Source organism: Epinephelus lanceolatus, chromosome 20 (assembly GCF_041903045.1).
Source record: "Epinephelus lanceolatus isolate andai-2023 chromosome 20, ASM4190304v1, whole genome shotgun sequence".
NCBI lineage: Eukaryota > Metazoa > Chordata > Actinopteri > Perciformes > Serranidae > Epinephelus > Epinephelus lanceolatus.
The window spans coordinates 2,636,641-2,653,044 of NC_135753.1; the positions used below are offsets into that span (position 1 = coordinate 2,636,641).

At 39.7% G+C, this 16,404-nt stretch overlaps 1 protein-coding gene across 1 annotated transcript in view; it reads right to left on the bottom strand.

Annotated features, from left to right (window-relative positions):
- xylb (xylulokinase homolog (H. influenzae)) overlaps nt 1-16,404 on the bottom strand; it is a 195,252-nt gene that overhangs the window by 85,185 nt on the left and 93,663 nt on the right. Inside the window, exons 15-17 of the mRNA XM_033639227.2 lie at nt 13,245-13,341; nt 11,962-12,020; nt 7,978-8,065 (exon numbers count right to left, since the gene is read on the bottom strand). Coding sequence (XP_033495118.1) covers nt 7,978-8,065; nt 11,962-12,020; nt 13,245-13,341 — 244 coding nt within the window. The remainder of the gene's footprint in view (nt 1-7,977; nt 8,066-11,961; nt 12,021-13,244; nt 13,342-16,404) is intronic.

Here is a 16,404-nt window from a genome sequence, read left to right on the forward strand (position 1 = left end):
GTATGTTGTCCAGACACACATAAAAGTCTCTGGCACCAATGGTCTACTCCAAACAGGAAGTCGGCCATTTTGATTTTGACTTGTCATTTTGGTGTGATTTTCACATGTTGTATTTTAACGAACTAGTCCTAGGGATTTCATCCAATCGACTTCAAATTTCTTACAGATCATCAAAAGTTATTAAAAGATTTTCTCTATGCGAAGGGGCGTGGCCTCCATGGCACCACCATATTTGATGCATCGCCATGCATATTCAAGGAGCTCTCTCTCCCACATACTTCATCCAAACTGCTTCAAAATTTCTGTACATGATAAGAGCCCCGCCCTCAACGCCTCTATATGCTCGTAGGCAATCTTGCTCATGCCACCCCCTTGTGGAAACAGGAAATGCCCTATTATACACTGACATTGTCCGATTTGCTCGAAACTTCACATGGGTGATGACGGTCCACCCCTGAACGCACCTGCCCACATCTGGTTATACTCGTAGCACCACCTGGTGGATGAACGAAACATTCCGTTTTTCGCTCCTGCCAAGGTTTTTCTCCCTTCTCGCTCTGCGCCACAGCCCCCGCGTGCCTCAGGCCCCCACGGTTGCATGGGGGAGCGAGGGTATGTCACCCAGACACACAAAAAAGTCTCTGCCACCAATGGTCTACTCCAAAGAGGAAGTCGGCCATTTTGATTTAAACTTTTCATTTTGGTGGCGATTTTGTGATTTCGACAACTTTGTATTTTAACCAACTCCTCCTACAGATTTTGTCCAATCAACTTTAGATTTGGTACCGATCATCCTGAGACCATACTGATCAAAAGTTATTAAAAGCTTTTCTCTATGTCAAGGGGCGTGGCCACTATGGCGCCGCCCTCGCCATCAAATAAGTTTGGCTTTTTGATGGCTTCAGCGACGTCATATTCTTATGAAAATTGATACACAGGTCAAGAATGGCGAGCTCTTGATTCTGATACCTTTAAATGTCATTGCCTGCTGTTTTTAGATCGGTGGGACAGAGCTGCCAGCTGAAATAGAGGTGATACAGCCCCCTCTCTCCCTCAAAACTAATCAATTACACCATCAAATGACTCCAAAACGCTCTAGTGGAAAACACACGGCTTGCGCATTCCCAACGCTATGAAATAATAATGTATAATTAAGTAACATTACGAAAAATGTTTGTTTACGAGGACTACAGTGAAAGGATGGAGCGCAGAAGCTCAGGAATGGTTCAAATGCTTTTCTTGAAAGATACTGTCTAGGGATGCACCGAATATTCGGTAACCGAATATATTCGGCCGAATATTGCAAAAAAACACACATTCGGTGGAATAAGTTAAAAGCAAGGCTGAATAATAGTGGCGTTTTGATAACGCAATCAAACGGTGTGCTGTGACGGGCGGAATAAAATGTCGGTAGTGTGGCAATCCGTCTGTCACGGCACTCGCATTTGCGACTAAAAATAGTTTTGAGCGAGCAAAATAGGCTTAAATCATTCAGCACGCTGTGCAAGCAGCCTACAGATTTCAACCAGCAGCAGAAACGAAAGGCGAATCCCACCGATTGTGGGTTGAATGGGGGTCACAGACACAGACAGTAACGTTAATGTATTCCTGTCAAATACGGCGGCCATCGGCTTACCAGGCGACGGAGAAGTCGCTTCCAATAATATCCTCTTCTTGGTGTCATGACTGCCCAGAAGTACCTGAACAGCCAAGCCAGCCTAACACAGGTATGTGATGTATCAGAGGAGAAACGAGCCTTTCACATTTCTCTCTTTCTGGCAGTAACGGCCCACAAACCTCACCGCACTTTAGGGACTCTTCATTACTTATCAAGGGACTGTCAGGGAGGGGGGTGGCTGGTTGATTTTTATTTTATTTATTTATTTTATTTTGATCCCCCCTATGTTAATCACTTATTGATGCTGTTTTTGAAGTATGAATAAGTCAATAAGTAATTTATTCCATTGAAATATCATTGACGTATTATAGAAAAGTGATTTATCTTTTCATAAATGACAAAAGGCACATCTGCCTCATTTTCGCTGTGGTATCGTGATACTACTCAGAACCATGATATTTTCATTGGTATCGCACAGTGGGTCCCAATTTTGGTACCGTGACAACACTAATCTGGAAGGAGTTCATCTGCAAAAACTAATGAAAAACTAAACAATGATATTCGGTATTTGGTACTAGGTATTCGGCCAAGCGTTTAATAATATTCGGCTTCAGCCACAAATTTTCATTTCGGTTAAGTGATCGTTGTGTAATTGTGCTCAGCATCTCTCTGTTGTAACGTTAAAGTTACCGGGCCCTATTAGCAGCTGGCCTCTTAAAAAAAAAATTAATACATAAACGCCGGCCTCTTTTATAAACTGGTGGTGTTTATGTGACATTTCTGGCATTTATAGAGCGCTAGACCCAGATTCCACACATCCACAGACACAGAGAAGCACATCCACACACACGTCAACCCTCATCCAGGCACATGTGCAGTTGCACACTCTCAGCTGATTGTAAACAGATAAGATGGCGACAAGACGCAACTTCAGTGTTAATTTAAAGCTAGACGTTTTGAAATATTCCGAACAAATGTCGGGGGAATACGCCACGAGGCATATGACGCCTGGTTGGTAGAGGACGGCAACAAGACCTTCACAAAAGGAGGGAACATGAGAGCAGCTGACAAACGCAAGATAACGGCTTACCGTCTCCAGGTCCAGTAATTTCCTCTTTCATTCGTGTCATGACTGCCCAGTACCTGGACAACCGAGCAGTGGCGGCACACAGGTATGTGGCGTGTCAGAGGAGAAACGAGCCATTCATATTTCTCTTTGTGTCAGTAACGGCCCACAAACCTCACTGCACTTTAGGGAATGTTCGTTACTTGTCAGGGGAGGAGGGTGGCTGGTTGATTTTTATTTTACTTTTTGATTTTATTTTGATCCCCCCTACCCTATGGGCCCGAACGACGCATAGTGCGTCCAAATTCACACCTGTTCTTCTCTATTGATATTCTCCGCGACCGTGCGTCATAGCGAGAAGCCACGCATATCACATGAAACAGCGGAATTGTCGGTAGTCCAATGTTTTTACAGTGAAAAAAAATGATAAAGTTACATTAAAATTATGTATAACAGAGCTTTAATACAGCTTTGCACAGACATTACTCTTGGATGGATTACTCACGAATGCAGCATCGCACAGAAATGCCACGCATATCACATGAAAGCAGAGCTTTCCAGTGATACCACAAACATCATTGCACTGTCATCCCATCACGCTATAAATACAGATTAATTGTCTACAAAATAAAAACCTGACAAATTTCTTTACAATCCATTATACAGATCTTGTTATCAGTCACTTCATATAATGAGGAATATTGTATCTTACCATGTCTTAGGCTTGCGTGTGTTTCTCCCTGTCTATCCACATTTGTAGTCTGGCTTTCAAGATGCAAATATCTCCATATTGTCCAGTTGACACTCCATCAAACTTTGTATGACAAAACCAGCCACTTCACCTTTGCGCACCCAGACATCAATAGCCTAATTATGCATGCATGACAGGGCCGTAGTCACCATATACATTGAGAGGGACACGTGCCCCCCCCCCCCCCCCCCCCCATGCCCAAATCTTTTTTTACTGCAAACAAAGTGGCAAATATTATCTTGGAGGACATCATTGCACTTGGCTGACTATTTTTCTATGATCTTAGATGTAAATATTGCATGTTTCTTTCAGATGAAACACATTTTTGACTTGTCCATGAGTCAATGGAATTTCTTGCAATAATGAAAAAATACTGGCAATCATGTCCGCCTGGCACAAACCACATGTTTTGGACAGCTGTGAAGTGACAGAATGTCCCACCATCATGGTTCTTATATTGCCAGATTCCAGAGAGTCTCCCCTCTTCAGATATGGCAGAATATGTAATTTTCCAACTTGCTATGCTGTAAAAATGTAAGAATTTAGTAACACAGATTTGTTTTTTTCATTGATATAAACATTTATATAAAACACAGGCACATAGAAGGACATGAAATGATGGGATATCTGGATAGCCCACATTGTCCTGAAAACAACAAGATATAGCATGTGTATGTAGCCTTTATAATGACTGTGATATGAGCTTAAAAGTAAAGGCAGTAAAAATACCCCAAAAACGCCTAGGGCCCATGGGGTTAATCACTTATTGATGCTGTTTTTGAAGTATGAATAAGTCATTAAGTAATTTATTCCATCGAAATATCATTGATGTATTACAGAAAAGTGATTTATCTTTTTATAGCTTATATAGCAAGCTTATAGCTTACTTTTCCCACCCAGCGTAGTAACTTAATAACGCTCGCTTTGGATTGCAGCACGTACCAGCGCTTCTCACACTCATCGCTTGTGCGTAAAAGGAGAGGGAACGACGCATTGATTTGTCGGGCAATGCGCTCCCAAGTCTGCCTCTTCCCTTGTGCCGTGATCCCGGGACCGAATTTCCCTCTTAAAACTCCTTTGTTCTCCTCCACGAGCTGTGCCAACAGCAGGCACTGCTCTTCTGTCCAGTTCGGCTTTCTCGTTCTTTTTTGCTCCATTTCATTCGTTGTTTTGGTCATTCTGCCAAATCAAACCGCTTTTTACAAGGAGACCAGCAATCACAGTAATTGCTGACAGCTGAGTCTGCGTCCACCATTTATCAAATAGATTAGGTATTAAAATTACCAGCATGGCGAGTAAACATAACAATAAGCAAATCAATATAATAATCGGCATGTGAATGAGGTACGTTTAAACATTTTGAAGCTGTGTAACTATTAATTTAATTTTTCTGAGTTTCATCATCATGACATAAAAATATTTTCATGATTACACATTTCTCAATAGCCTACAGTCTAAGTTCTATGATCAGTTGATTTCACTGTCCATTCATTACTAGGAGCGCATTTTTTTTTTCTTTTTGTAACAACCAATCACAGCTTTTAGAAGACTGCGTCATACCTAGCAACGGGGTCAACCACACCTCCTCACTAAGATAAAAGTTTCTGTCCCCTCCTTCCTCAGAGTTGCTCTCAGAAACTTCCTGAATCACTCTTAAGCTAAGATTCCTTGCTAGGAATTTTTAGGCTAAGTTAGGAGCTCTCTGCGAGGACTCTGAGAATCTTTGTGAATACGGGCCCAGAAGTGTTAGCATGTTAATATCCATCTCAAAGTGGATTTGTTTTTTCCTCCTGATGCTAGAGATTCAAACCACAGACTTTCTCTCGGCTCTAAAGACAGAACAAATTCACTCATATGTGTCCTCTCTGTGTCTCTCTGACACCACAGAATATGTCTCATTACATTCAGAGAGGATGCACAGCTCCCCTCTCTCTCTGCGGCCTCCTGCTGCTGTGACTCTTTGAACCTGTTCAGTATCAAAGGATGGAGATTTTCACTCCTGATTCTTCATGTTTTTCATCATGTGTTTATCAAAGGGGTAAATTAGTGGATATGCAGGGACATGTATCCAGACCAAGAGGCCTTCTGTTTACAGTGAAGGGAGAGTCCTGGAGTCTGGATCATAGTGTGAGGCAGCCATCTTAATCTTATGGCATCTTAACACTTAAGACTGGGTTAAGACAAGTGTTGTTAGACCATGTCTAAATAATAAAGTGTTTTGAATATCCACAAAATCCTGCTGCCAATGAGGACAGTATGTCTCGCTGAGATGAAGGAGAGTAATGAGCGGATTATGAGATAATGGGTCCCTAGGCAATGATATGCAAAAGGTCTCCCTGCCTCTCCTACTTAAGAGCAGGACACAGACTTTGTGGTTGTTTTGCATCTTTTTGTCAGTTTCATGCATCTTTTTGTGGTTTTGTCTTTTTGAAGGAATTCTCGTTGTGGTTGTTGTCGCATCATTTTGTGTCTCCTTATGATAATTTTGTGACTTTGTGATCATTGTGTATCTCTTCCTGGTTGCTCCACTTTAATTTGAGTGACATTTTGCAGGTGAAGGCCAGGAGGATCCCTGACACTTTGGACCCCTGGGCCTGTGCCCAGAGGGGCGCAGTATAAAGGTGCACAAATTGGAAACCCTCAAGTGCAAGTACTTTCAATTTGTACTTTAGTGCAGTACTTGAGTATATGTACTCAGTTACATTCCCCAGCTGCAGGCTCTGTAATGCTGAGGAAAGGATTGCAACTCTAATGCAAGATTAATGCATTTGGAGGATATGGAGGATCTATCCAGCCCCCCAGGGGCCGCTGCCCCCTCCATGAATCAGCAGTACTTATTACAATCAGGAGGATTGCATTATGTCTTTTCAAGCCCATGCAATTGACTTTGGATATTGAAGCATGGCTCTGGATAAAAGCAAACAGAGACGGTGGCTCATGTTAAAGACCTGTCTGTCTCCCCAACACCTCCTGCATACATATTTGATGGCTGTCATTACACGTGGAATCATCAACGGCGAAGGATGTTCACTATCTCGCCACTTGCCCAGTCTCTTTCATGTGGAGAATCTTTTTCATCTGGTTTTATGAAGACATGCTATGCGCTCCCCTTGCCAACATTAAAAAGAGCGCGGTGCCAATGAATAAATTCCCAGAGAGAAGACGGACGCTTATCTTGTACGTCAGATTTTAATGGCTTCAAGTGTGATAAGAGCATCCGCGTCCTGCTGCTCAAACACCCGACAGCTTTATTCACTGCATACTCTGAATATACTCATCAGTCATCAGCTGATTTTTACCTGAGTAGCTGACTGGAAGGCTCGACGACCACAAAGACAAATGTGAAAAGGTCTTTAAATGTTTCAGTCACATGACCTCCATCAGGAGACAAGAAGATAAAACATTTATACTGTATACACTCTACTTTACACTTTCAATACTTCCTTCTTTTATGTTTTTATCTCCTGTGTTCTTTACTTCCTTTCCTTTCCTTCCTGCTCTCCTTCCATAGTTATTCCTGCCCTGCCAACTTTGCTAATGTTTTTCTCCTGTGTTCTTTACTTTCTTTCTTTCCCCTAATTATCCAATTCCTTCCCTCTCTTCCATAATAATAATAATAATACTTCCATAATAAATGAGGTAGAGATGAATCCTCGAGTCCAGCACAATATTACCTCATTATATTCTTTCTATCCTTTCCTTGCCTTTCTTCTGTCTTTCCTACCTCAGTTAATTCTTCCAGTCCTTTTTTTCTTTATCTCCTGTGTTCTTCACTTTCTTTCCTTCTTTCTTTACTTTCTTCCTTCCTTAGTAATTCCTTTCCTTGCTTCCAATCTTCTTCCGTTCCTTCCATCTTTCTTTCCTTCCCTAGCTATTCCCTCCCCTCCTCCCTTTGTTTCTTTCCTTTCTTGCTTCTTTCCTCCCTTAGTTACTCCTTTCCTTCCTTCCTTCTATTCTTCTTCCTGTTTTATCTATCCTTCTCTTCTTTCTTAGTTATTCCTGTCCTTCCTTTGTTTATTTCCTTCCTTAACTATTTTTTCTTCCTTCCTTTCTATCCTGTCACCCTTCCTTTCTTCCTTGGTTATTTGCTTCCTTCTTTCCTAATTATTAAAAAATTAAAATTATAATATTATATATAAAATAAAAATATATATATATATATATATATAAAATTATTAAATTAAATATTTCAATAAATGTAGTTTTAGTCTCTGGTGTGTAATGAGCATTATAGCCTCACAGCGCCACTGACAAAGCTCCACACTTTCATACTTTTAGTATTGTTGTTGTGTCGTTGTACTGCTCTGGCACTCTGCAAAGGATCAATAAAATTAATCTCATCTTGTCCTCAGGTTATAACAGTCCAGTGGGAACAGGTTAAACCACAAACACACATATACACGCGCACACACATACACTTTAATCTAGAGGTGTGAGTGTGTGGCTCAGAGTCAATGTAAATTCAAAGGACATGAATATGGATTTGTTGACAGAACTGCAAGACAGTGACTGTGTGTGTGTGTGTGTGTGTGTGTGTGTTACCGTGCAGAGCTCTGTAGGCCGACCCCAGGCAGGCAGAGTTGGACAGGTCGATGGTGTAAACCGGAGCGTTAAACACATCAGATAAAACCTGACAGACAGAAATAAGAATGAGTTTTTCTTCTTCTCTCTAAATCTGGTCCACACTCACACTTATTGCCTCCATTCATTAAGCAGACAAAACACAGTGCGGCGGGAACATTTAAAAATTAAAAAAAGAGAATCATTAGCAGCTCCTCGTTTGTATCCAGTAAATGAAGAGCCCACAGATGATACCCTGAGTACAGTGATGAATTCTACTTTCATATCTTTATCTGTTTTAACTGTTTGGTGCTTGGTGAGTCTTTAAACTTTTTATAGACAGTCATTTAAATATCACAGGACTGCTCAAAAGCTTTAAAGTACTAAACATAAATCATTACATTATTAATCCACTTTACATTAAACTTATTACATATGAATTATTTTTATATTTATCTAACATGTCCTGATTCTCACACTTCCTTCTGTGTGCTAAACCTCATTCAAATACCTCCAAAAAAGGCTAAATGTGATTTTTTTCTACAGTATTAGTAATTCTTTTCATGTATTTTGGTGTGAAAAAAAAGTTTCCATTGTAACTGACTGATGATTTAGTTACAGAGATACTTTAATTGTTAGTTTGAAGATAGTAGAAATAAAACCAGGTAACAGTGCAAGCACATAGAGAGAACAGAAGCTACCAAAATAAAAATAAAAATAAAAATAAATTAATAATTAAAAGACCTGATTAATTAAAATGTCATTACATTAATAAATACATAGGAGTGAGGGCTTTGTGTAAATAATACACAAATAAATGGAATGAAAAATATATAAATAAATTTGGAAAGAAATTAAAAGTAACTGAAAAACAAATCCAAAAACTAATCTATTAATAAATTGATAAATACACAAATAAATAAAAATGGATTGGAAATTTAAAAAAGATTTAAAGTACATACAAAAAATGCATGAATAAATTATTTAACTAAAAAAATTAATAACAATAAATACATTAATTAATATGTCATTTAACAAATGACTAAATAGGGGAAAATGCAAAGAAAAAACACAAATATGCAAATAAATTTAAAGCCCCTACAAGGAACTTTCATTTTGAGTTGATTTTGGCGACCCTGTGGACAAAAGCGGTAGTGTTTTGCCGGAATGAAGTCTACATTTCTCATGAGCTCTAGCGCGTATTGTTGTAAAGACGCTTACCTGGCTCGAGCATGTGTTTGTTTTAAGGGTTGAATGAAACAACAAGATGGGAAAACTTGCCGCCGGGGTAAACGCAGCAGTCGGCTGGTAAGGCTGAAGGCCTGTTTGGAGAGCACTCCCACAGCTTCTTGGACTGAGTATAAAGCGGTGCCTCACCTCTTTATTTCTCGGCACTCGCTGGACCCTGTCGACGCCTGGCTGGTACCTGTCGTCGGCCCAGATGAGGTGTTCCAGCCCCGCGGCCCCTGCTCTTCTCATCCCCGCTGTTGCGGGGTTAATCTGCGCAACCCGCGGCCTCTGTGTGTGGCTCCCCGGACAGCTAACGCCGTGGACCCGCCGGCTCCTGCCAGGATTGGGCTGGTAAATGCTAGATCGCTAGCGAACAAAACGTTTATCCTGAAGGATTTCCTGACTTCCCAAGGATTGGATTTTCTCTGTGTGACTGAGACGTGGCTGACTGTTGGTGAGTCCAGTGCTTTCACAGAACTTTTACCCGATGATTGCTGCTATTTTAACTCCCCGCAGACATCGGGTCGAGGAGGAGTAGTCTCGCCACCAGACAATCAGAGATCTCCGCCTTCTGATAGTCTGGGGACACTCCTTTCTAAAGTGTGTTTAACACACCAGTGAAAACGGCCAGCAACAACGCAACGCCTCTTGCATTTTTGAAAAGGACACGCCTTCTCGGAAATGTGCGCTCCCCCTTTTCTCGTCCACAAGGAAACAAACACACACAGAGCTTGAAAATGGATGCCGAGAGATTTAACTCCGTTTTATCAAACGTGTGCTCATCCGTGAAGAAAATATTTTTCCCAGCGGATGTCTTAGTTACAACATGACTGAGCTAACTGGAGTAGTTTCATGTCGTATCCGACAACAGGAGGCTTTTAACAGATGACGTCCTGATGTTAGCTTTGCGGCTAGTGTTAGCTGTCCCTGTCAGCTGCAGCCACTGGTGCTTTCTAGACATCGTGATTTCCCAAAACGGAATAAATACCACACATAGCTACACAAAACTGCTTTGCTAGCTCAACCATGTTATAACTAAGATATCTGCTGGAAAAAAAAAAAATTTCAGGGACCGTTTAATGAGTTACCTATTACAGACACCACTAACGGCTAAGAAATAGTAATGTTTGTTCAAACATTGTGTTTATAGACTTTACAAACATTGGATTAGTCTAAACGGTGATACAGTGATGTGAAAAATGTGTATATATATATATATATATATATATATATATATATATATATATATATATATATATATATATATATATATATGTATATATATATATATGTATATATATATATGTATAGCTAAAAGCTCTGCTGGTTTTCTACCCGGAAGTATTTGTAAACAACAAGGCGATTCCCTCTATCGTCCGGCCGGACGGATGAGTCATGGCCTTGTAAAAGATTATGTTTGTTTCTTTTAGTTGGCGAGAATGTGTCGCCGCAAACGCGACAAACATCCACTAACTTTGACGGATTTTTCTGCGAGCGCGGCTGAGCCATTTTGTACCACTACACGTGTTTCTAGTGGGACTATGTTTACAAGCACAAGAGTTCAGCGAGCCACTGAAGGACCGCCTTGCAGATTTACTATTGGTTCTGCAACGTAGGGAGTTTTTTTAAACTCTGAAATTGTATCCGCCCATCTAAACACAAAATCAGGGAGAAAGTCATCAGTCTTCAGTTAAGCAAAGCGTCTAAAGACTGACTTGTGAGTCTAGAGGAGGAGGAATAGCGACTGTTTATAAGAGTCACTAAATGTAAGCAGCTAGGTAAGATGAAGTGTGCCGTCTGAGTGCCGTAAATTGCTTCGTCCTGGAAGCGACCTGCGACGGACTCGGACACAGTTTCCTAAAGGTATGGATATACACTGTATAGAAATAGCTTATCTTCACACCGATGGTCTCATTTGCTGTTGTAGGTCATGCACAGACATCAGCAGAAACAAGAGACTTTTGCATATCCAGTTAAAAGTTCCTTGTAGCGGCTTTAAAAACGAATTACTAAGTTAAAAGTAAATTAAAACTGAAACTAAAAAAATATTTATTAATAAAAAATGTAAAACAAAAAATGTGGGCATATAAGGAGGACATAAGATGCCAAAAATACTTTAAAAAATATATCAAAATTAAATACAAAATAAATGCATAAATACATTAACTAATCAAAAATTGATAACAATAAATAAACAAATGAAAGGGAAATTAAAGAGTTAAGTCAATAAATAGGGGAATTAATACAAAATTAAATAAATAAAGAAGCAAATAATAACAGAAATATTAATTTACATTTTATAAACAAATCAATGCCTACATTTATTTTTTTTATAACTTAATGACATTAATTGACAAAGTCATTTGTTTATGTATTTATTTGTTATTTTGGCAGTTTTTATCCTCCAAAGTCATATATACTGAGGGAAGTGTTTATTAATCAATCTCTGTTAAGGCCAAGTAATTAAACACTTTCACTTAAATTGTTGGTAATGGATGCAAAAAAATACAACTTTTAATGTCTGAAGGTTCTTTAAAATGGCATATTTAAAAACATTTTTGGATGAAAATAATTCATACAGAAATAGGTCAGTTCATCAAAACCACAGATTAGAGTGAGAGACTTCCTCCCTCAGCAGGGGGTGTAACCTCACCTGGAATATTACTGACACAACAAACAACACTGTAATCATAGTAATAATAATTGTGAGACAGACGGGTGAGGCCGAGGACTGACCTGCAGGATCTCTTTATTAGATGAGGCTCCTCCTGTTGCCAACACTCTGGTTCCTGGAACTAAAACACACATGAATGAAGTTTTATCATTTACCTGAGACTAAAACTTACGGACGCTGCAGCTGATAGTGGCTGGTAAGAGAAACCCTCTGTGAGTGGTTTTAATGTTTTAATCAAATATTCAACAACAAAAGAAGAACTTCCTGCAAAAAACTACAATTACCACCTCATGGTTGTATGCCTTCGCCAACTAGCCAAGTTTCAGTTACAGTTTACATCAATATCTGTCCAGACTCACATACAGCTGACAATGCCTCAAAAATACATGTTGCTTCAAAGAAGCTACAAATTCTAAAACATAGATGCTTCACACTCAGAAGATCTATACAATCATCACAGTTTAGTGTCACCAATCAGTGTCTGACCAATGGTCTCCCCTTCTGCTCCTGAAATAAGCTGATGAGTAATGACCAGAAAAGTGTTTTATGCAGAACATCGTGATGTCACAGTAAAGCTGAACTTTGACCTTTGAGATATAAAATGATATCACTTCATTGTTTTATCCTATTAGATATTTGTGTGAAATTTTGTCATAATGTGAAATGTTTAATTCATGGCCAAAAACATGTTTTGTAAGGTCACAGAGACCTTTGACCACCGAATTATAATAAATTAATCTCTGTGTCAAAGTGGACGTTTGTGCCAAATTCAAAGAAATTCCCTCAAGGTGTTTTTGAGCTATTGTGTTCATATGAATAAGACAAACGCAAGGTCGCAGTGACCTTGACCATTGACCACCCAAATCTAATCAGTTCATTGTTGAGTCAACGTGGACGTTTATGCCAAAGTTGAAGAAATTCCCTTCAAGGCATTCTTGAGATAGCATTATGCCTCTGTCCACATCTATTGCCAGCGCAACAGCATAAAAACAAGGTAGATAGAGTACATAATGAATGAAAGAATGAAGGAAGGGAAGGTAAAATGTCATGTAAAAAGCAAATAACAAAGAAAGAAAAAAAAAAACAAAATTATCAAAGTTAAGGACTCAACAAATATTGAAGGAAGAAGATGGACACAAAAAGAAAGAAAGAAAGAAAGAAAGAAAGAAAGACACCAATACACAAATACATTTTAAAATGAATCAATAAATTAAAAGTAAGTTAAAAATTAATGCAAAAATAGATTATTCAGTAAAAATTTGTAATATAGAAAGAAAGAAAGAAATAAAGGAAACATGAAGAGCAGAGCAGGCTTTAAATAAAGGTGGAGAGGTGGGGTTCTTACTGATGGAGTATCCCAGCCTCTCAGCATGGAGCCTCCTGGACAGAAACTGACCCTCCACCAGCGCCCGAACCTCCTCCTGAGGACTCAGTGAGGACACCTGCAGGACACGTGGACAGGTGGAACATGAACAAGCTGAACTAAAAACTCTCACTAGGTGTTTCTCAATGTCAAGGAAGGATCCTCAAACAGCCGAATTTGAAGGACGTTACGCTGCCGAGGGACTGTTCCAATGTCATGGATCCTTCAGAGTTTTACGAAGGACTGAGTCCTTCTTTCAGAGAAATTCAAAGGATGCATGTGTGGATCCTCAATGAAAGCTGCGCCGGCAGAGCTTGGCAGGATTTAGATAAATATGTCATTTAGTATTTGGATTAATGTCTCCACCTGAGTTTTTATCATACAAGCGTGAAAAAAGTATTGACAGAAACCTCATAATTTACACTTTCCAATGTGTCCACTGCTGCATAATGAGATTTTTTAAATAACGTGATTTAGATAAAACATAAAAGTTTTAAATTCAATTCAATTCAATTTTATTTATAAAGCCCAATATCACAAATCACAATTTGCCTCACAGGGCTTTACAGCATACGACATCCCTCTGTCCTTAAGACCCTCACAGCGGATAAGGAAAAACTCCCCAAAAAAAACCCTTTAACGGGGAAAAAAAAACGGTAGAAACCTCAGGAAGAGCAACTGAGGAGGGATCCCTCTTCCAGGACGGACAGACGTGCAATAGATGTCGTACAGAACAGATCAGCATAATAAATTAACAGTAATCCATATGACACAATGAGACAGAGAGAGAGAGAGAGAGAGAGAGAGAGAGAGAGAGAGAGATGCAGGTAATGACAGTAGCTTACAACAACATTAATGAAAGTAATAATATTATAGTTATAGTTCTGGCTACTGTGGTACAATATGTTGAAAGTATGTATTAATATCTGACAGTATACTTGTGTGACAATAGTCATATGCGTATAATAACAGTAGAAGTATGACTAATGACTAATGATGGCAGCAGCAGCAGGAGGCATCTGGCAGGACCACGGCAGCAGCACAACCACACACGTCACACTGTCCAGGCACCGCTGCGGTATGAGTTATTCTGAGAGACAGTGGAGCACAAAGGCTCCGGAGAAGAAGCCGAGTTAGTGACATCCAGAATGGCCGAGTTAGCAAGATGCAGTAATAGGATGAGAGAGAGAGAGAGAGAGAGAGAGAGAGAGAGAGAGAGAGAGAGAGAGAGAGAGGGAGCCCGGTGTATTATAGGGGGTCCTCCGGCAGACTAGGCCTAAGTCAGCCTAACTAGGGGCTGGTACAGGGCAAGCCTGAGCCAGCCCTAACTATAAGCTTTATCAAAGAGGAAAGTCTTAAGTCTAGTCTTAAATGTGGAGACGGTGTCTGCCTCCCGGACCGTAACAGGAAGATGATTCCACAGGAGAGGAGCCTGATAGCTGAAGGCTCTGGCTCCTGATCTGCTTTTGGAGACTTTAGGGACCACGAGTAACCCTGCGTTCTCAGAGCGCAGTGTTCTGGTGGGATAATATGGCACTATGAGCTCTCTAAGATATGACGGAGCTTGACCATTTAGAGCTTTATAAGTTAACAGTAGGATTTTAAATTCAATTCTGGATTTTACAGGGAGCCAGTGCAGAGAAGCTAAAACTGGAGAAATATGATCTCGTTTCTTAGTTCCTGTTAGTACACGAGCTGCTGCATTCTGAATTAGCTGGAGAGTTTTTAAGGACTTACTAGAGCTACCTGATAATAGAGAGTTACAGTAATCCAGCCTTGAGGTAACAAAAGCGTGGACCAATTTTTCTGCATCTTTTCGGGTCAGGATAGGCCTAATTTTCGCAATATTACGCAGATGAAAAAATGCAGTCCGTGAGGTTTGCTTTAAATGAGAATTTCTTACGGTAGTGCTAGAGGCCAGAGCAATGCCATCTGGAGAAACTATGTCATCAGATAAAGAGTCTCTGAGTTGTTTGGGGCCAAGAACAATAACTTCAGTTTTGTCTGAATTTAACATCAGGAAATTGGTGCTCATCCAATTTTTTATGTCTTTAAGGCAGTTATGGAGTTTAGTTAATTGATTACTTTCTTCTGGCTTCATCGATAAATACAACTGTGTATCATCCGCATAACAATGGAAATTTATAGAGTGATTTCTAATGATGTTACCTAAAGGAAGCATATATAGAGTAAATAGGATTGGTCCGAGCACAGAACCTTGCGGAACTCCAAAACAAACTTTGGTACGTAAGGATGATTCATTACGAACGTCAACAAATTGAAAACGATCAGATAAATAAGATTTAAACCAGCTTAGTGCTGAACCTTTTAGGCCAATTAAGTGATCCAGTCTCTGCAGTAGAATTTGATGGTCAATTGTGTCAAACGCCGCACTAAGATCTAATAAAACAAGAACAGAGACGAGTCCTTTGTCTGAAGCAATCAGAAGGTCATTTGTAATTTTAACTAGAGCTGTCTCAGTGCTATGATGCACTCTAAATCCTGACTGAAATTCCTCAAATAAATTATTATCCTGGAGAAAATCACACAGCTGGTCTGCGACTACTTTCTCAAGGATCTTTGACATAAAGGGAAGATTAGATATTGGTCTATAGTTGGCTAACACCTCTGGATCCAGGGTGGGCTTTTTTAGGAGAGGTTTAATTACAGCTACCTTAAAAGACTGTGGTACATAGCCTGTTAATAGGGATATATTGATCATATCTAATATATGAGTGTTAACTAAAGGAAAGACCTCCTTAAGTAGCCTAATTGGGATGGGGTCTAAGAGACACGTTGATGATTTAGATGAAGAAATCACTGCGGTCAATTCTTGAAGAGAAATTGGGGAGAAGCAATCTAAATATATATTAGATTCTACAGCTGTGTTTGAGGTTAGATAGGTAGGCCTACCATCTGAGGGCAGGAGGTCATGAATTTTGCCTCTAATAGTTAGAATTTTGTCATTAAAAAAGCTCATAAAATCATTACTGCTAAGGGCTAAAGGAATACAAGGCTCAATAGAGCTTTGACTCTCAGTCAGCCTGGCTACAGTGCTGAAAAGAAACCTGGGGTTGTTCTTGTTTTCTTCTATTAATGCTGAGTAATAGTTTGCTCTGGCATTGCGGAGGCCCCTCTTATA